The following is a 20,895-nucleotide window of genomic DNA, read 5'->3' as shown; positions in this document are numbered from 1 at the left end:
TGTCCCTGCAGCCTCTCTTGTCCACACTCTGTCCCTGCAGCCTCTCTTGTCCACACTCTGTCCCTGCAGCCTCTCTTGTCCACACTCTGTCCATGCAGTCTCTCTTGTCCACATTCTGCCCCTGCAGCCTCTGTTGTCCACACTCTGTCCCTGCAGCCTCTCTTGTCCACACATTGTCCTTGCAGTCTCTCTTGTCCACACATCTGCAGCCTCCCTTGTCCACACATTGTCCCTGCATCCTTTCTTCTCCACACATTGTCCCTGCAGCCTATCTTGTCCAAACTCTGTCCCTGCAACCTCTCTTGTCCACACTCTGTCCCTGCAGCCTCTCTTGTCCACACTCTGTCCCTGCAGCCTCTCTTGTCCACACTCTGTCCCTGCAGCCTCTCTTGTCCACACTCTGTCCCTGCAGCCTCTCTTGTCCACACACTGTCCCTGCAGCCTCTCTTGTCCACACTCTGTCCCTGCAGCCTCTCTTGTCCACACTCTGTCCCTGCAGCCTCTCTTGTCCACACTGTCCCTGCAGCCTCTCTTGTCCACACTCTGTCCCTGCAGCCTCTCTTGTCCACATTCTGTCCCTGCAGCCTCTCTTGTCCACACATTGACCCTGCATCCTTTCTTCTCCACACATTGTCCCTGCAGCCTATCTTGTCCACACTCTGTCCCTGCAGCCTCTCTTGTCCTCACTCTGTCCCTGCAGCCTCTCTTGTCCACACTCTGTCCCTGCAGCCTCTCTTGTCCACATTCTGTCCCTGCAGCCTCTCTTGTCCACACTCTGTCCCTGCAGCCTCTCTTGTCCACACTCTGTCCCTGCAGCCTCTCTAGTCCACACATTGTCCCTGCAGCCTCTCTTGTCCACACTCTGTCCCTGCAGTCTCTCTTGTCCACACATCTGCAGCCTCTCTTGTCCACACTCTGTCCCTGCAGTCTCTCTTGTCCACACATCTGCAGTCTCTCTTGTCCACACATCTGCAGTCTCTCTTGTCCACACTCTGTCCATGCAGTCTCTCTTGTCCACACATTGTCCCTGCAGCCTCTATCCACACATTGTTCCTGCAGCCTCTCTTGTCCACACATTGTCCCTGCAGCCTCTCTTGTCCACACATTGTCCCTGCAGCCTGTCTTGTCCACACTCTGTACCTGCAGTCTCTCTTGTCCACACATCTGCAGCCTCTCTTGTCCACACTCTGTCCCTGCAGCCTCTCTTGTCCACACATCTGCAGCCTCTCTTGTCCACACTCTGTCCCTGCAGCCTCTCTTGTCCACACATTGTCCCTGCAGCCTCTCTTGTCCACACTCTGTCCCTGCAGCCTCTCTTGTCCACACTCTGTCCCTGCAGCCTCTCTTGTCCACACTCTGTCCCTGCAGTCTCTCTTGTCCACACATCTGCAGCCTCTCTTGTCCACTCTGTCCCTGCAGCCTCTCTTGTCCACACATTGTCCCTGCAGCCTCTCTTGTCCACACATTTTCCCTGCAGCCTCTCTTGTCCACACTCTGTCCCTGCAGCCTCTCTTGTCCACACATTTTCCCTGCAGCCTCTCTTGTCCACACTCTGTCCCTGCAGCCTCTCTTGTCCACACTCTGTCCCTGCAGCCTCTCTTGTCCGCACTCTGTCCCTGCAGCCTCTCTTGTCCACACATTGTCCCTGCAGCCTCTTTTGTCCACACATCTGCAGCCTCTCTTGTCCACTCACTGTCCTTTCAGCATCTCTTGTCCACACATTGTCCCTGCAGCCTCTCTTGTCCACACATTGTCCAGGCAGCCTCTCTTCTCCACACATTGTCCCTGCAGCCTCTCTTGTCCACACTCTGTCCCTACAGCCTTATTCTTTCATGCTCTGCTGCTCTCAGCAGTCTCTCTTGTCCACACATTGTCCCTGCAGCCTCTCTTATCCACATTGTTCCTGCAGCCTCTCTTGTCCACACATTGTCCCTGCAGCCTCTCTTGTCCACACTCTGTCCCTGCAGCCTCTCTTCTCCACACATTGTCCCTGCAGCCTCTCTTGTCCACACTCTGTCCCTACAGCCTTATTCTTTCATGCTCTGTTGCTCTCAGCAGTCTCTCTTGTCCACACATTGTCCCTGCAGCCTCTCTTGTCCACACATTGTCCCTGCAGCCTCTCTTGTCCACACATTGTCCCTGCAGCCTCTCTTGTCCACACATTGTCCCTGCAGCCTCTCTTCTCCACACATTGTCCCTGCAGCCTCTCTTGTCCACACATTGTCCCTGCAGCATCTCTTATCCACACATTGTTCCTGCAGCCTCTCTTGTCCACACATTGTCCCTGCAGTCTCTCTTGTCCACACATTGTCCCTGCAGCCTCTCTTATCCACACATTGTTCCTGCAGCCTCTCTTGTCCACACATTGTCCCTGCAGCCTCTCTTGTCCACACTCTGTCCCTGCAGCCTCTCTTCTCCACACTCTGTCCCTGCAGCCTCTCTTGTCCACACTCTGTCCCTGTAGCCTCTCTTGTACACTCACTGTCCTTTCAGCATCTCTTGTCCACACATTGTCCCTGCAGCCTCTCTTGTCCACACTCTGTCCCTGCAGTCTCTCTTGTTCACACTCTGTCCCTGCAGTCTCTCTTGTCCACACATTGTCCCTGCATCCTCTCTTCTCCACACATTGTCTCTGCAGCCTCTCTTGTCCACACTCTGTCCCTTCAGCTTTATTCTCTCATGCTCTGTTGCTCTCAGCAGTCTCTCTTGAACATGGTGCTTTTGTGATCCCTCTTCTCACCTTGAGCAGTCTCTGCAGTTTCTCTTGAGCCTCCTGGATAGAACCACCCATGTGGAGCATGTGGGTCAGATACTGGAAGTTCAGTGGGAGGTAATGAGCCCTCTGCTGGTGCCCCTCAATCTTCAGTTCTCCCAGTTTTGGCATTTCTTTGCATTCACCAGGTGGCAGGGCAGCTGCTGAAACAACTTGGCGAAGATTTTGCCCACCACAGATGGGAGGCAAGGGGGGTCCTAAAACAGAAGCTTCCATTTGGAATAATGTAGTGAGTGTCTACATACAGATTTCAGGGTGCTACTCGGAGCACTGGGCACCCCACCAAATCATTAACGTCCCCTTATTTGTAACTCATGTGGACACATCAGTATCTGCTGCAGTACATTACCGAGTTCTGTGGGAGGAGGTGTCATGGTCCGTTCCTGGTCCCTGGGGTCCATCATCTGCGGGTGAAGACATAATTTGCCGATCATTTGGAGGTTCGTGATGCCTCAGACTTGCCCCAATCCACTCACGCTGCACTAAATGATTGCACTGGATCATATGATTGACCTTCGAACTGTTCCTGTGATCACTTATAATAATAGTGAATTACAGGGTGACGTGGCATCAGAACAACACCCATAACATGGAGACACGTGGTGCCAGGGGGCCCTGCTGAACTGACACTGAAGCTCCAACCACCAGCAGTCCAAGCTGAGAAACCATTAATTTCTCCATCCACAGAACCGCAGCGAGGTCTCTCAGCATTATGAGAGACACCATGTTACGGCCGCCGCTACTTACCCTCGTCGCGCCGCTTCTGGCCGCCGGCGCGCTGTCCCTGCTTGCTTCGGCCGCTCCTCGTTCGGGTCCCGGCATGTCATTCCTCCTGCCTCTTCTGTGGCGCCGACTCCTTCCGCCGCTGTTCGTCCCCGCTGTATTGCTTCCGGGGGGCAGCGCGCTCATCTTCTGCAGGCCCCGCCTCCTCCACATCCTGCTGGGGAGGTTCGGCATCTGCGCCGGCGCGCAGGGTTCTATGGAGGGCGCCTGCGTTCCAGTCTGGCTTCTCCTGCTTCCGGGATCCAGTAGTTTCAACCAATCCCGGTAAGACCCTCAGTATTTCAGGCCACCTTCCCTGCTAGGAGGTGCCTGAGTGTCATTTGCTTTTTGCCTTTGCCTCTGGCCCCTTCTCGTCTTGTGCCTGTGCTAGCCCGGTATCTCTCGCTTGCCTCTCGCCATTGTGCCTCTACTTATCCTGTCATCTCTCTCGTTTTCTTTTCAGTTTCGCCTCCGTCTCCTGCTTCTCCTCAGTACAGTTTGTCTTCCAGTCTCCGTGTCTTCCATTGTGCTCCAGCTTCCCTGCCTCCGTGTATCCCGCTCCTGTGTTCCGTTTTTTGTTTTTCTTTCTTGTTTTTTTCCCTGAGCCGTCCCTTCTGGTATCTGCTACCGTGGTTGGGTCTTCTTCGGGCCTGCCCCAGCCAGTCCCTGTATAGGGGTTGGTTAACACCTGGTCTGCTCGCCCGGAGGTAGTACCTTGCCACGGTCCAGAGGGTCCACTCTCGCTTTCTTCTCAGATAGCATAACAGAACACTCAGGCCATGGACCCCGCAAGTGCCGCGTTTTCTGCTCAAAAGGAATTGGCACATTTGCGCGACAATCAACTTTCTTGAAAAATATGGAGTCCTGTTTGACCTCATTACAGGCCGCCGACCCAGTCAGTGCTTCTCATCTAGCGAGCCTTCAGCAAGAGCTCTCCCAGCAGCGTGATACGCAGGCACGCATGCTGACTTATATGGCCTCCATTGACGACCGCTTGTTCAACCTGCAGTCTGTCCCTACGCCCCCCATTCAGGTGGTGTCACAAGACTCAAATTCTTCCTCCATACCTCACCCGCCACCTCGTCTCGGCAAACCTCCCAGGTATAGCGGCGATCCCAAACTCTGTAGGGGGTTCTTAAACCAGTGCCGTCTCCACTTCGAACTTCTTCCCCAGCAATACCCGACTGATCGGGCCAAAGTGGCTTTTATTTTGTCCCTTAGCTTGGATCAATCCCCTCTGGGAGCGGGACGACCCCATAGTCTCTCAGTTAGCTTTCTTCCTGGAGACCTTTCGCAAAGTTTTTGATGAGCCCGGGCGATTAGCTTCCACTACGGAGTCTCTTTTTAGTCTTCAGCAAGGTTCTCTAACGGTAGGCCAATATGCTATTCGCTTCCGTACTTTAGCCTCTGAGCTGGGGTGGAACAACGAGGCTTTAGTCGGGGCTTTCTGGCGTGGTCTGTCCAGTCGGATAAAAGATGAGTTGGCTGGACGAGATACTCCTACCTCTTTGGAGGACCTCATAGCTCTCTCTACGCGCATAGACCTACGCTTCCAAGAGCGAACCCGTGAGACCGCCAAGGAGAGGAGGCCTGTTCGCTCCCTACCACCAGTCCGTAGGCCTGGGAGTCCGCGTCCTTTGACGCCCTCTGCTGCATCCGTACCTGAGCCCATGCAAGTAGATCGTGTCAAGATGGCAGAGCAACGTCGTCGGGAGAGACGTTTCCAAGGGCTCTGCTTTTATTGTGGTAGCGCTTCTCACTTGTTGCGATCCTGCCCTGAGGGTCCGGAAAACTCCTCCACCTAGGACAGGTAAGAGAGGCCTCCCTAGGTGTTTCTGATTCCTCTCTACCCCTGTTTTTGTCTGTCTTACTTGTTCTTAATCTTAAACGTTTTTCCGAGGTCGCGTATGTGGATTCGGGTGCGGCGGGCAACTTTATCAGCCTTGAAGCGGTTCGGAGACTTCGCATTCCAGTTATCTCTCTGGACACTCCTCGTCTGATCGCTTCCGTAGATGGGAGACTCTTGCAAGACGCCATTACCCTAATTACGGAGGAGGTCGAACTACGGATCGGTGCCCTACATCGGGAGAAGATCACCTTTTATGTCTTGCCTCACCTTGCCCATGCTATGTTACTTGGGTTGCCGTGGCTCCGAACTCATGAACCAACTCTGGACTGGTGTTCGGGGTATGTGCTCCGTTGGGGATCTACTTGTCAAAAGCAATGCCTACTGTCCGTTACTCCTGTAGTTCCTCCTCAGGCAGTTTCCATTCCCTCCGGATTACCCTCTCCATACTGGACATTTGCTGATGTTTTTGATAAAAAAGAGGCTGAGACTCTTCCGCCACATCGTTCCTATGATTGCCCGATCGAGCTTCTTCCCAGTTCCACCCCGCCTAGAGGGAGAATTTACCCACTTTCTTCAACTGAGACCAGAGCGATGTCTGAATACATTCAAGAGAACTTGACTAAAGGATTAATTCGTAAGTCTTCTTCTCCTGCAGGTGCGGGATTTTTCTTTGTCATGAAGAAGGACGGTTCGCTTCGACCCTGCATCGACTATAGAGGTTTAAACAACATCACGGTCAAGAACAAGTACCCTCTACCTCTCATTCCAGAGCTCTTTGATCGACTTAGAGGGGCGCGAATTTTTACTAAGTTAGATCTCCGGGGAGCGTACAACCTAGTTCGTATTCGTGCCGGCGATGAATGGAAGACCGCTTTTAACACCCGAGACGGCCATTATGAATACCTGGTCATGCTGTTCGGCCTCTGCAACGCTCCAGCAGTCTTCCAGGAGTTCGTTAACGATATTTTCCGTGACCTTCTCTACTCCTGTGTTGTGGTGTATTTAGACGACATCCTGGTTTTTTCTGTGGATTTGCCGTCCCACAGAAGAAGTGTTCGTTTGGTTCTGCAACGTTTGAGAGAGAATCGTCTTTATGCGAAGTATGAGAAGTGTCTCTTCGAACAAACCTCGCTGCCCTTTCTTGGTTACATTATCTCGGATTCCGGTCTCAAGATGGAACCTGAGAAAGTGAATGCCATTCTCAATTGGCCACGTCCCTATGGAATAAAGGCTATCCAACGGTTCCTGGGATTCGCTAATTACTATAGGCAGTTCATATCCCATTTCTCTTCTGTGATTCAGCCTCTTTCTGCTCTCACCCACAAGGGTTCCAACCCGAAGATTTGGACCCCGGAGGCCGAAAATGCCTTTGTTCTCCTGAAGCAGTCTTTTTCGTCCGCTCCAGTATTGCACCATCCTGAGGTTAACAAGCCATTCGTTCTCGAGGTGGATGCCTCCTCCACGGGAGCCGGAGCGGTGCTCTCCCAAAGATCTCCTACGGGTCGACTGGTTCCTTGCGGATTCTTCTCTAAAACGTTTTCTGCCTCTGAACGCAATTATACCATCGGAGACCGTGAACTTTTGGCCATTAAGTTGGCTCTGGAGGAGTGGAGGCATCTTCTTGAAGGAGCAGTTCATCCTTTCGTAATTTTCTCTGACCACAAGAATTTGGCCTATCTTCAAACTGCACAAAGACTTAATCCACGACAAGCTCGATGGTCTTTGTTCTTTGCTCGCTTCGACTTCGAGCTTCGCTTCCGGCCAGGCGACAAAAATATCAAGGCTGACGCACTTTCTAGGCTTTCACAGCCTGAGGAGGTCGACGAAGAACCAGCTCATATTCTGGATCCCTGCAAAGTCGTCACGGTGGCTCCTTTAAGCATGATCCATCCTCTTCCGGGTAAGACCCTTGTGGCAGAGGGGGACAGAGAGAAGGTGCTTCACTGGGGACATTCCTCGAAGTTAGCAGGCCATGCTGGGATAAAGAAGACCTACCTTCTCATTACCCGCTACTACTGGTGGCCTGCGTTACGTCGAGATATCGAGGAGTTTGTTGCCTCTTGTTCTTCTTGTGCTAAAAATGGGAAACCACTGGGTAAATCTGACAGGGAGAAGGACTTGGGGATCCTAGTTAATGATAAACTTACCTGGAGCAGCCAGTGCCAGGCAGCAGCTGCCAAGGCAAACAGGATCATGGGGTGCATTAAAAGAGGTCTGGATACACATGATGAGAGCATTATACTGCCTCTGTACAAATCCCTAGTTAGACCGCACATGGAGTACTGTGTCCAGTTTTGGGCACCGGTGCTCAGGAAGGATATAATGGAACTAGAGAGAGTACAAAGGAGGGCAACAAAATTAATAAAGGGGATGGGAGAACTACAATACCCAGATAGATTAGCGAAATTAGGATTATTTAGTCTAGAAAAAAGACGACTGAGGGGCGATCTAATAACCATGTAAAAGTATATAAGGGAACAATACAAATATCTCGCTGAGGATCTGTTTATACCAAGGAAGGTGACGGGCACAAGGGGGCATTCTTTGCGTCTGGAGGAGAGAAGCTTTTTCCACCAACATAGAAGAGGATTCTTTACTGTTAGGGCAGTGAGAATCTGGAATTGCTTGCCTGAGGAGGTGGTGATGGCGAACTCAGTCGAGGGGTTCAAGAGAGGCCTGGATGTCTTCCTGGAGCAGAACAATATTGTATCATACAATTAGGTTCTGTAGAAGGACGTAGATCTGGGGATTTATTATGATGGAATATAGGCTGAACTGGATGGACAAATGTCTTTTTTCGGCCTTACTAACTATGTTACTATGTTACTATGTAAAAATAAAGTGCCTAGACGATCTCCTCGCGGAGGACTGCTTCCTCTTCCCGTCCCTTCTAGTCCGTGGCAGCATATAGCCATGGACTTCATCACCGATTTACCGAATTCCTCAGGTTGTACAGTCATCCTTACGGTGGTGGATCGGTTTTCCAAGATGGCTCATTTTGTTCCTCTGCCCGGTCTACCTTCGGCTCCAGAGTTGGCGAGGATCTTTATTTCGAAAATCTTCAAACTTCACGGTTTTCCTCAAAACATCGTGTCCGACAGAGGAGTACAATTTACATCTCATTTTTGGAGGGCATTATGCAAACTTTTGAAGGTGACTTTAGACTTTTCTTCGGCCTACCATCCTCAAACTAATGGACAAGCAGAACGAACGAATCAAATTGTGGCTGCCTACCTACGTCACTTTTCTAACGTCCACCAAGATGATTGGGTCAGTCTTCTGCCCTGGGCTGAGTTTGCGTATAATAATCACTCCCATGAATCCTCTGCAAAGTCTCCTTTCTTCATCGTGTTTGGTCAACATCCGAATATGCCTCTCCCAGTTTCCTCAACGTCTGCAGTACCAGCAGCTAATGCTGTAATTTCGGACTTTTCTTCTATATGGGGAGAGGTTAAAGAAGCACTTGATATGGCATCTCTGAGGATGAAAAGACATGCTGACAAGAGACGTTTAGATTCTTCCCCGTTTTCACCCGGTGACAAGGTCTGGCTTTCTTCACGGTACATTAGACTTAAGATTCCTTCTTGTAAACTTGGTCCTCGCTACATCGGTCCTTTTGAGATTCTGAGTCGAGTCAACGATGTCGCCTACAAGCTGAAGCTGCCCGCCTCGCTCCGTATTCCCAATACCTTTCATGTGTCTTTGCTCAAACCTGTTATTTTTAACCGCTTCCATCCATCTTCCTGTATCTCTCCTCAGCCTGCTCGTGCCGATAACGTTTTTGAGGTTAGGGATAATTTGGCTATGAAGAGGGTTCGAGGGAAAAAAATTTTGTTAGTGGATTGGAGGGGTTTCGGTCCCGAGGAGAGATCTTGGGAGCCGCTGGAGAATATTAATGCACCTCGTCTTCTAAACAAATTTCTATCTAGTTTTGGGAGAGGGGATTTTAAAGAGGGGGGTACTGTTACGGCCGCCGCTACTTACCCTCGTCGCGCCGCTTCTGGCCGCCGGCGCGCTGTCCCTGCTTGCTTCGGCCGCTCCTCGTTCGGGTCCCGGCGTGTCATTCCTCCTGCCTCTTCTGCGGCGCCGACTCCTTCCGTCGCTGTTCGTCCCCGCTGTATTGCTTCCGGGGGGCGGCGCGCTCATCTTCTGCAGGCCCCGCCGGTAGTTTCAACCAATCCCGGTAAGACCCTCAGTATTTCAGGCCACCTTCCCTGCTAGGAGGTGCCTGAGTGTCATTTGCTTTTTGCCTTTGCCTCTGGCCCCTTCTCGTCTTGTGCCTGTGCTAGCTCGGTATCTCTCGCTTGCCTCTCGCCATTGTGCCTTTACTTATCCCGTCATCTCTCTCGTTTTCTTTTCAGTTTCGCCTCCGTCTCCTGCTTCTCCTCAGTACAGCTTGTCTTCCAGTCTCCGTGTCTTCCATTGTGCTCCAGCTTCCCTGCCTCCGTGTATCCCGCTCCTGTGTTCCGTTTTTTGTTTTTCTTTCTTGTTTTTTTCCCTGAGCCGTCCCTTCTGGTATCTGCTACCGTGGTTGGGTCTTCTTCGGGCCTGCCCCAGCCAGTCCCTGTATAGGGGTTGGTTAACACCTGGTCTGCTCGCCCGGAGGTAGTACCTTGCCACGGTCCAGAGGGTCCACTCTCGCTTTCTTCTCAGATAGCATAACACACCATAAAGCCCTGGCTGACCGGAGGATGGATGCAGACGTCACCCACAGGGGTCCTGACATCGATGGAAGCAGAGTCCTCTTCCATTCTCACTTGTTAAATTCAATAGTGAATTTGTGTTGAATAATATATGAGGGCTGTGGGGGGACCATCATACTATATTGACAGTCTATGATCACGCACACTGAGCTCTGCTACGTCCCTTAAAGCTGAGCACAGACACGCTGTGGCCCATTCCGACACCCCCTATTTTCACTCTGCCTGTTGCCTAAGTGTGTAATTCAAAACCCTGACTAGAATCACTGAAGAAGATTTATGGCTTTTAGCTGCAGCAGACAAATCTCCCTAAACTACTCATTTCCTCCTCCCAACCAATACCAGCCAAAACTGGTATAGCCACTTCCAAACTGCATGTATCTCTTTGTTCTATTAATGTGATATATATATTGGCACCGATCCGGGCTAGCGGTATAAGATTTATATATTCCAGATGTCCATAGATAGATCTATCACTCACTGAAAGCGTTAGCAGCTAAACGCAACAAGGGCAAAGTGCAGATTTCTCAGTAAGCGGTTTAGGTAATTGCTCCATGTTTACACTTAAAAGAATCGCCCCGACGTAGTGTACCTCAGGATCCTGGTGTACTTCTTATACAAGGTTCATACAGCGAGATAGGCGTAAAAATGGCATTTCATACCTCCAAGTAAAGGGGAGGTTTCAGCCTCTAAGTGATGTCATCACAGGGGGAGTGCCTGGGTTTTAAGCTAGGAAATATCTGTGTGAAGCAGCAGTCTTCAGTGTCTTTTGTCCGGGGTCTAGCTGCAAGCCAAGGGTTACGCATCTGGATATAAGCCCACCATCCCCCACAGCACACGGCCCGCCATGATGATGCAATGACATAGTGACCTGTAAGTGTTCTTTTCAATTTTAATCCTTTATTTGTAATTGTATTGTACATATGATTTGTCTTCTTTATAATATATTTTTATACTTTCTAAACACTGCCTACCTTTGTTTGGAGTAAAATATACAATTTATTAGCTTGTCTCTCCTTGTTCTATAACGAACTGTCGCATCCTCTGAGGTGAATTACACTACTGATTTGGGTTGGCTCTGGACCCATTAACACTTGGAAAATCAGAGCTGGTGGCAGCATACTTTGTCCTGTGCAATCGACCGGCGGCGTTGATAATTATTGTTCCGGCCTCAGTGGGAGTAGTTATATCGACCTCGCTGCAACGTGCCCAATAGCCAGTACACAGCAAGGTAGCCCTTCTGGCAACTACTTATCCTAGGTGTAGTTCCCTGACTTACCTGAGGGTAAGTGGGGCACCAGAGAGCTGCAAAATCCAAAACAGGAACTGAAGGTGGGATCGTGAAATAGGATCCCTGACATATTGGTGGCAGAGCGGTGGGATAATAGAGCATTAGTGATTTGGTTTGAACAATCATTCCTCTCACTAAAAACTTGCACGGTTCTTGGAAGGACCCTGCGCAAAAAGTTTTGGAGAACAAACTCATTGTTTATTAGTGCTGAGACAATACTGTGTATATAAGCAGTTACCCCTCCCCTTTCCTTCGTTTTTCTGCCTTATTTTTTATTTGTCAATTATGGCTGCGAAAGGAGAGCTCTGGTACTCCAAGCAGAAAAAGGACACTCTTACTGTAATATGTTTGTTCCAAGGCCTTAACGCCCATGGCAAAACCAAGGACCAAATGGTCACAGAACTGGTGCAACTCGAAACAGATCAAGCCTGTTCCCAGGGGCCAGAAGAGACAGAAGTCAGCCACAGTATGGAAGTTACAGGCCCAGATGCCCAATCGGGGCAGGCCGGCCTTACTCGCAACCAAGGTAGTGTGGACCACTATCTGCAAATGGCTCTACAAACTGCCCCGCAGACGATCAGGAGAGACGTCTGCAGCTGATCCAGCAATACCAGAAGAGAGTCAAGCGAGAGTCCTAGAGACAGTACCAGCTGGAGTTAGCCCGAATCCAGGGGCAGAGGTATTCCCAGCCCAGCAGTGAATCCAGCAACGCTCAGCTCCTTAAACTCCGGCCTGAGCACTTTCCTGTGATAGAAAAGCATGGGGACATGGACATTTTTCTGCACGCATTTGAGAAAGCTGGCAGACACTACCAGCTTCCTGTGGACCAATGGGCACGTATCTAACTCCAAGGCTCAGAAGAAAAGCCCTGGAGGCATTTGCTTCTCTTCCGCCAGACCATGATGGAGACTTATGAGGCCATCAAGCAGGCCCTGATAAAGAAGTACCAGCTAACTCCTGAGGTTTATCACAAAAAGTTCTGGAACCACCAACGTGGCCCACACGACAGTTACAGCGATGTGATGCATGGACTCAGGACCCACTTTGACCAGTGGATCCAAGGACTGTCAGCGACCACCTTTGAGCAGCTGCGGGATGCAGTTGGGGCATGACAACATGGCACAGGCTCAGGTTGACCAGAAGCACTGGTATGACCAGAACGCCCGGGAGCGGACCTACCAGGTGGGTCAGAAGTTGTGGGTGCTGGTCCCTGTACCAAAGGATAAGCTTCAGGCCGCCTGGGATGGCCTGTACGTTGTACACCAACAGCTCAACAGAGTCACCTATGTGGTCACGCTTGACCACTCTCGGGGTAGGTGCAAGGCCTTTCACGTCAATATGATGAAGGCTCATCACGAACGTGAAACCTGCGTCCTACCCGTCTGTAACATACCCAAAGACGGGGAGGAAGACCCCCTCCTGGACATACTGGCCCAAGCTAAGGCCGGTGGGTCCATTGAGGACGTGGAGGTAAGCGCCTTGCTAACCGGACCCCAGTGGTCGCAGCTGGGAACCATGCTGGAACCCTTCCGGGCCGTGTTTACCAACAGACCTGAAAGGACTGAGTTAGCGGTCCACAAGGTGGACACCGGGAATCATGCCCCACTATGGCGGACACCCTATCGCATCTCCGACGAGGTGCAGCAGATAATGCACCAGGAGATCGATGAGATGTTACAGCTGGGGGTGATTCAATGGTCCAAAAGCGCGTGGGCCTCACCTGTAGTTCTCGTGCCAAAGAAGGATCGGACCACCCGGTTCTGCGTGAACTACAGGGGGCTCAACGCCATCACAGCCTCTGACACGCACCAAATGTCGCGCATTGAGGAGCTGCTTGAACGGTTAGCTGGCACAAAATATTTGTCCATAATGGATTTGAGTTGGGGATACTGGCAGATTTCCCTGAGCCCTGAGGCACAGGAGAAGTCCGCCTTTATCACCTCCTTCGGACTGTACGAGTCCATGGGCATGCCATTCTGCATAAAGAATGCCTCTGCCACTTTCCAGCGGAAGGTCAACCACCTGCTTCACCAAGCGGCCTGACCATCAAGCTGGGAAAGTGCCAGATGGGAATGAGCGAGGTCCACTACCTGGGGCACCGGGTAGGCGGGGGCTCCATGAGGCCAGAGCCTGGGAAAGTGGACGCTATCGCGTCCTGGCCCACCCCCAGGACCAAGAAGCAGGTGATGTCCTTCCAAACCGGAACTGGGAAGTGGTATATAAATAAATCCTTGACGAAGAACTGGAGGCAACTAAACACCCTCGGTTCGTGACAAGTACTATATAGGGTGGTCTACACTGGTACCTGCAGCACGGCATCCAGCACTGGGGGGCACTATATAGGGTGGTCTACACCGGTACCTGCAGCACAGCGTCCAGCACGGTTCCCAGCATCCCCTCCAGGCTCCGATGTATCTGACAGGCAGGTGGGCAGAGGCGCAGGTCTCCATCTGGTCCAAACTCCAGGCTGACGAGGAGGTAAGGTCTTCCTGTGAGGGGCACCATCTGCAGAGAGTGGGGGGGGGGTGAGGCTGTGGCGCAGGGACGCACCTGGCACAGCCCCCCAGTGTAAAGCATCTCACCTGGACCAGGCCGGACACAAAGCTGACGACATTTTCCTGCAGGATGGACGTCAGCTTCTCACAGATCATGTGTTGGACAAGAGATGAAAGACTCCCCAGTCTGTGCAGCCAAGACCCCAGGAGCTGCCGTCGCCCCCTGGTGGAGCCCTCGTCCTTCTGACTGCTCTGCACCATGAGGTAGGTGTCCTGTCTGACCTTCAGGAGAAGGAGCGCAAGGTTCAGGACACAGCGCCGGCCGGGTACAGGGGGCAGAGGACTAATACCTCACTATACAGCCATCCACCATACTGCACCTTCCCACACCTCCTATCAGTCTGAGAGGTTCCTCATATTCCACCTCTGTCCATCCCTCCTGGTGAGACCCCCAATACCCATCCCCCCATCATCCACAGCACTGATCACCTGCTGGATGGAAAGTTCTCCCCCATTTCTTCCTTCTACATGGTACATTCTCCCCTCATCTATAGGAGACTACCCCCGCAGCCCCACTGCTTCCTAGATGGGACGTTCTCCCCCATTTCTTCCTTCTACATGGTACATTCTCCCCTCATCTATATGAGTCTACCCCCGCAGCCCCACTGCTTCCTAGATGGGACGTTCTCCCCCATTTCTTCCCTCTACATGGTACATTCTCCCCCTCATCTATATGAGACTACCCCCGCAGCCCCACTGCTTCCTAGATGGAACGTTCTCCCCCATTTCTTCCCTCTACATGGTACATTCTCCCCTCATCTATATGAGACTACCCCCGCAGCCCCACTGCTTCCTAGATGGGACGTTCTCCCCCATTTCTTCCCTCTACATGGTACATTCTCCCCTCATCTATATGAGACTACCCCCGCAGCCCCACTGCTTCCTAGATGGGACGTTCTCCCCCATTTCTTCCCTCTACATGGTACATTCTCCCCCTCATCTATATGAGACTACCCCCGCAGCCCCACTGCTTCCTAGATGGGACGTTCTCCCCCATTTCTCCCCTCTTCTTGGTACATTCTCCCCTCATCTATATGAGTCTACCCCCGCAGCCCCACTGCTTCCTAGAAGGAACGTTCTCCCCCATTTCTTCCCTCTACATGGTACATTCTCCCCTCATCTATATGAGTCTACCCCCGCAGCCCCACTGCTTCCTAGATGGGACGTTCTCCCCCATTTCTTCCCTCTACATGGTACATTCTCCCCTCATCTATATGAGACTACCCCCGCAGCCCCACTGCTTCCTAGATGGGACGTTCTCCCCCATTTCTTCCCTCTACATGGTACATTCTCCCCCTCATCTATATGAGACTACCCCCGCAGCCCCACTGCTTCCTAGATGGAACGTTCTCCCCCATTTCTTCCCTCTACATGGTACATTCTCCCCTCATCTATATGAGACTACCCCCGCAGCCCCACTGCTTCCTAGATGGAACGTTCTCCCCCATTTCTTCCCTCTACATGGTACATTCTCCCCTCATCTATATGAGACTACCCCCGCAGCCCCACTGCTTCCTAGATGGAACGTTCTCCCCCATTTCTTCCCTCTACATGGTACATTCTCCCCTCATCTATATGAGACTACCCCCGCAGCCCCACTGCTTCCTAGATGGGACGTTCTCCCCCATTTCTTCCCTCTACATGGTACATTCTCCCCCTCATCTATATGAGACTACCCCCGCAGCCCCACTGCTTCCTAGATGGAACGTTCTCCCCCATTTCTTCCCTCTACATGGTACATTCTCCCCTCATCTATATGAGACTACCCCCGCAGCCCCACTGCTTCCTAGATGGGACGTTCTCCCCCATTTCTTCCCTCTACATGGTACATTCTCCCCCTCATCTATATGAGACTACCCCCGCAGCCCCACTGCTTCCCAGATGGAACGTTCTCCCCATTTCTTCCCTCTACATGGTACATTCTCCCCCTCCCATCTATATGAGTCTACCCCCGCAGCCCCACTGCTTCCTAGATGGGACATTCTCCCCCATTTCTTCCCTCTACATGGTACATTCTCCCCTCATCTATATGAGACTACCCCCTCAGCCCCACTGCTTCCTAGATGGAACGTTCTCCCCATTTCTCCCCTCTACATGGTACATTCTCCCCTCATCTATATGAGACTACCCCCGCAGCCCCACTGCTTCCTAGATGGGACGTTCTCCCCCATTTCTTCCCTCTACATGGTACATTCTCCCCTCATCTATATGAGACTACCCCCGCAGCCCCACTGCTTCCTAGATGGGACGTTCTCCCCCATTTCTTCCCTCTACATGGTACATTCTCCCCTCATCTATATGAGACTACCCCCGCAGCCCCACTGCTTCCTAGATGGGACGTTCTCCCCCATTTCTTCCCTCTACATGGTACATTCTCCCCTCATCTATATGAGACTACCCCCGCAGCCCCACTGCTTCCTAGATGGGACGTTCTCCCCCATTTCTTCCCTCTACATGGTACATTCTCCCCTCATCTATATGAGACTACCCCCGCAGCCCCACTGCTTCCTAGATGGGACGTTCTCCCCCATTTCTTCCCTCTACATGGTACATTCTCCCCCTCCCATCTATATGAGACTACCCCCGCAGCCCCACTGCTTCCTAGATGGGACGTTCTCCCCCATTTCTTCCCTCTACATGGTACATTCTCCCCTCATCTATATGAGACTACCCCCGCAGCCCCACTGCTTCCTAGATGGAACGTTCTCCCCCATTTCTTCCCTCTACATTGTACATTCTCCCCCTCCCATCTATATGAGACCACCCCCGCAGCCCCACTGCTTCCTAGATGGAACGTTCTCCCCATTTCTCCCCTCTACATTGTACATTCTCCCCCTCCCATCTATATGAGACTACCCCCGCAGCCCCACTGCTTCCTAGATGGGACGTTCTCCCCCATTTCTCCCCTCTACATGGTACATTCTCCCCTCATCTATATGAGACTACCCCCGCAGCCCCACTGCTTCCTAGATGGGACGTTCTCCCCCATTTCTTCCCTCTACATTGTACATTCTCCCCCTCCCATCTATATGAGACCACCCCCGCAGCCCCACTGCTTCCTAGATGGAACGTTCTCCCCATTTCTCCCCTCTACATTGTACATTCTCCCCCTCCCATCTATATGAGACTACCCCCGCAGCCCCACTGCTTCCTAGATGGGACGTTCTCCCCCATTTCTCCCCTCTACATGGTACATTCTCCCCTCATCTATATGAGACTACCCCCGCAGCCCCACTGCTTCCTAGATGGGACGTTCTCCCCCATTTTTTCCCTCTACATGGTACATTCTCCCCTCATCTATATGAGACTACCCCCGCAGCCCCACTGCTTCCTAGATGGGACGTTCTCCCCCATTTCTTCCCTCTACATGGTACATTCTCCCCTCATCTATATGAGACTACCCCCGCAGCCCCACTGCTTCCTAGATGGGACGTTCTCCCCCATTTCTTCCCTCTACATTGTACATTCTCCCCCTCCCATCTATATGAGACTACCCCCGCAGCCCCACTGCTTCCTAGATGGAACGTTCTCCCCCATTTCTTCCCTCTACATTGTACATTCTCCCCCTCCCATCTATATGAGACTACCCCCGCAGCCCCACTGCTTCCTAGATGGAACGTTCTCCCCCATTTCTTCCCTCTACATGGTACATTCTCCCCTCATCTATATGAGACCACCCCCGCAGCCCCACTGCTTCCTAGATGGGACGTTCTCCCCATTTCTTCCTTCTACATGGTACATTCTCCCCTCATCTATAGGAGACTACCCCCGCAGCCCCACTGCTTCCTAGATGGAACGTTCTCCCCCATTTCTTCCCTCTACATGGTACATTCTCCCCTCATCTATATGAGACTACCCCCGCAGCCCCACTGCTTCCTACATGGAACGTTCTCCCCCATTTCTTCCCTCTACATGGTACATTCTCCCCTCATCTATATGAGACTACCCCTGCAGCCCCACTGCTTCCTAGATGGGACGTTCTCCCCCATTTCTTCCCTCTACATGGTACATTCTCCCCCTCATCTATATGAGACTACCCCCGCAGCCCCACTGCTTCCTAGATGGGACGTTCTCCCCCATTTTTTCCCTCTACATGGTACATTCTCCCCTCATCTATATGAGACTACCCCCACAGCCCCACTGCTTCCTAGATGGGACGTTCTCCCCCATTTCTTCCCTCTACATGGTACATTCTCCCCCTCATCTATATGAGACTACCCCCGCAGCCCCACTGCTTCCTAGATGGAACGTTCTCCCCATTTCTCCCCTCTTCTTGGTACATTCTCCCCTCATCTATATGAGTCTACCCCCGCAGCCCCACTGCTTCCTAGATGGGACGTTCTCCCCCATTTCTTCCCTCTACATGGTACATTCTCCCCTCATCTATATGAGACTACCCCCGCAGCCCCACTGCTTCCTAGATGGAACGTTCTCCCCATTTCTCCCCTCTACATGGTACATTCTCCCCTCATCTATATGAGACTACCCCCGCAGCCCCACTGCTTCCTAGATGGGACGTTCTCCCCCATTTCTTCCCTCTACATGGTACATTCTCCCCTCATCTATATGAGACTACCCCCGCAGCCCCACTGCTTCCTAGATGGGACGTTCTCCCCCATTTCTTCCCTCTACATGGTACATTCTCCCCTCATCTATATGAGACTACCCCCGCAGCCCCACTGCTTCCTAGATGGGACGTTCTCCCCCATTTCTTCCCTCTACATGGTACATTCTCCCCTCATCTATATGAGACTACCCCCGCAGCCCCACTGCTTCCTAGATGGGACGTTCTCCCCCATTTCTTCCCTCTACATGGTACATTCTCCCCTCATCTATATGAGACTACCCCCGCAGCCCCACTGCTTCCTAGATGGGACGTTCTCCCCCATTTCTTCCCTCTACATGGTACATTCTCCCCCTCCCATCTATATGAGACTACCCCCGCAGCCCCACTGCTTCCTAGATGGGACGTTCTCCCCCATTTCTTCCCTCTACATGGTACATTCTCCCCTCATCTATATGAGACTACCCCCGCAGCCCCACTGCTTCCTAGATGGGACGTTCTCCCCCATTTCTTCCCTCTACATTGTACATTCTCCCCCTCCCATCTATATGAGACCACCCCCGCAGCCCCACTGCTTCCTAGATGGAACGTTCTCCCCATTTCTCCCCTCTACATTGTACATTCTCCCCCTCCCATCTATATGAGACTACCCCCGCAGCCCCACTGCTTCCTAGATGGGACGTTCTCCCCCATTTCTCCCCTCTACATGGTACATTCTCCCCTCATCTATATGAGACTACCCCCGCAGCCCCACTGCTTCCTAGATGGGACGTTCTCCCCCATTTTTTCCCTCTACATGGTACATTCTCCCCTCATCTATATGAGACTACCCCCGCAGCCCCACTGCTTCCTAGATGGGACGTTCTCCCCCATTTCTTCCCTCTACATGGTACATTCTCCCCTCATCTATATGAGACTACCCCCGCAGCCCCACTGCTTCCTAGATGGGACGTTCTCCCCCATTTCTTCCCTCTACATTGTACATTCTCCCCTCATCTATAGGAGACTACCCCCGCAGCCCCACTGCTTCCTAGATGGAACGTTCTCCCCCATTTCTTCCCTCTACATGGTACATTCTCCCCTCATCTATATGAGACTACCCCCGCAGCCCCACTGCTTCCTACATGGAACGTTCTCCCCCATTTCTTCCCTCTACATGGTACATTCTCCCCTCATCTATATGAGACTACCCCTGCAGCCCCACTGCTTCCTAGATGGGACGTTCTCCCCCATTTCTTCCCTCTACATGGTACATTCTCCCCCTCATCTATATGAGACTACCCCCGCAGCCCCACTGCTTCCTAGATGGAACGTTCTCCCCATTTCTCCCCTCTTCTTGGTACATTCTCCCCTCATCTATATGAGTCTACCCCCGCAGCCCCACTGCTTCCTAGATGGGACGTTCTCCCCCATTTCTTCCCTCTACATGGTACATTCTCCCCCTCATCTATATGAGACTACCCCCGCAGCCCCACTGCTTCCTAGATGGGACGTTCTCCCCCATTTTTTCCCTCTACATGGTACATTCTCCCCTCATCTATATGAGACTACCCCCACAGCCCCACTGCTTCCTAGATGGGACGTTCTCCCCCATTTCTTCCCTCTACATGGTACATTCTCCCCCTCATCTATATGAGACTACCCCCGCAGCCCCACTGCTTCCTAGATGGAACGTTCTCCCCATTTCTCCCCTCTTCTTGGTACATTCTCCCCTCATCTATATGAGTCTACCCCCGCAGCCCCACTGCTTCCTAGATGGGACGTTCCCCCCCATTTCTTCCCTCTACATGGTACATTCTCCCCTCATCTATATGAGTCTACCCCCGCAGCCCCACTGCTTCCTAGATGGGACGTTCTCCCCCATTTCTTCCCTCTACATGGTACATTCTCCCCCTCCCATCTATATGAGACTACCCCCACAGCTTCCTAGATGGGACGTTCTCCCCCATTTCTTCCCTCTACATGGTACATTCTCCCCTCATCTATATGAGACTACCCCCGCAGCCCCACTGCTTCCTAGATGGGACATTCTCCCCCATTTCTTCCCTCTACATGGTACATTCTCCCCCTCCCATCTATATGAGACCACCCCCGCAGCCCCACTGCTTCCTAGATGGGACGTTCTCCCCCATTTCTTCCCTCTACATGGTACATTCTCCCCCTCCCATCTATATGAGACTACCCCCACAGCCCCACTGCTTCCTAGATGGGACGTTCTCCCCCATTTCTTCCCTCTACATGGTACATTCTCCCCCTCCCATCTATATGAGACTACCCCCACAGCCCCACTGCTTCCTAGATGGGACGTTCTCCCCCATTTCTTCCCTCTACATGGTACATTCTCCCCCTCCCATCTATATGAGACTACCCCCACAGCCCCACTGCTTCCTAGATGGGACGT

At 52.1% G+C, this 20,895-nt stretch overlaps 1 protein-coding gene across 1 annotated transcript in view; it reads right to left on the bottom strand.

Moving 5' to 3' along the window:
• The window catches only part of DNHD1 (dynein heavy chain domain 1), a 349,228-nt gene that overhangs the window by 232,268 nt on the left and 96,065 nt on the right, over nt 1-20,895 (bottom strand). Inside the window, exons 7-9 of the mRNA XM_069760007.1 lie at nt 13,958-14,152; nt 13,737-13,880; nt 2,741-3,010 (exon numbers count right to left, since the gene is read on the bottom strand). Coding sequence (XP_069616108.1) covers nt 2,741-3,010; nt 13,737-13,880; nt 13,958-14,152 — 609 coding nt within the window. The remainder of the gene's footprint in view (nt 1-2,740; nt 3,011-13,736; nt 13,881-13,957; nt 14,153-20,895) is intronic.

The sequence above is a fragment of the Ranitomeya imitator genome, chromosome 3, assembly GCF_032444005.1.
Source record: "Ranitomeya imitator isolate aRanImi1 chromosome 3, aRanImi1.pri, whole genome shotgun sequence".
Taxonomy (NCBI): domain Eukaryota; kingdom Metazoa; phylum Chordata; class Amphibia; order Anura; family Dendrobatidae; genus Ranitomeya; species Ranitomeya imitator.
This window is presented reverse-complemented; position numbering and strand designations above follow the sequence as displayed.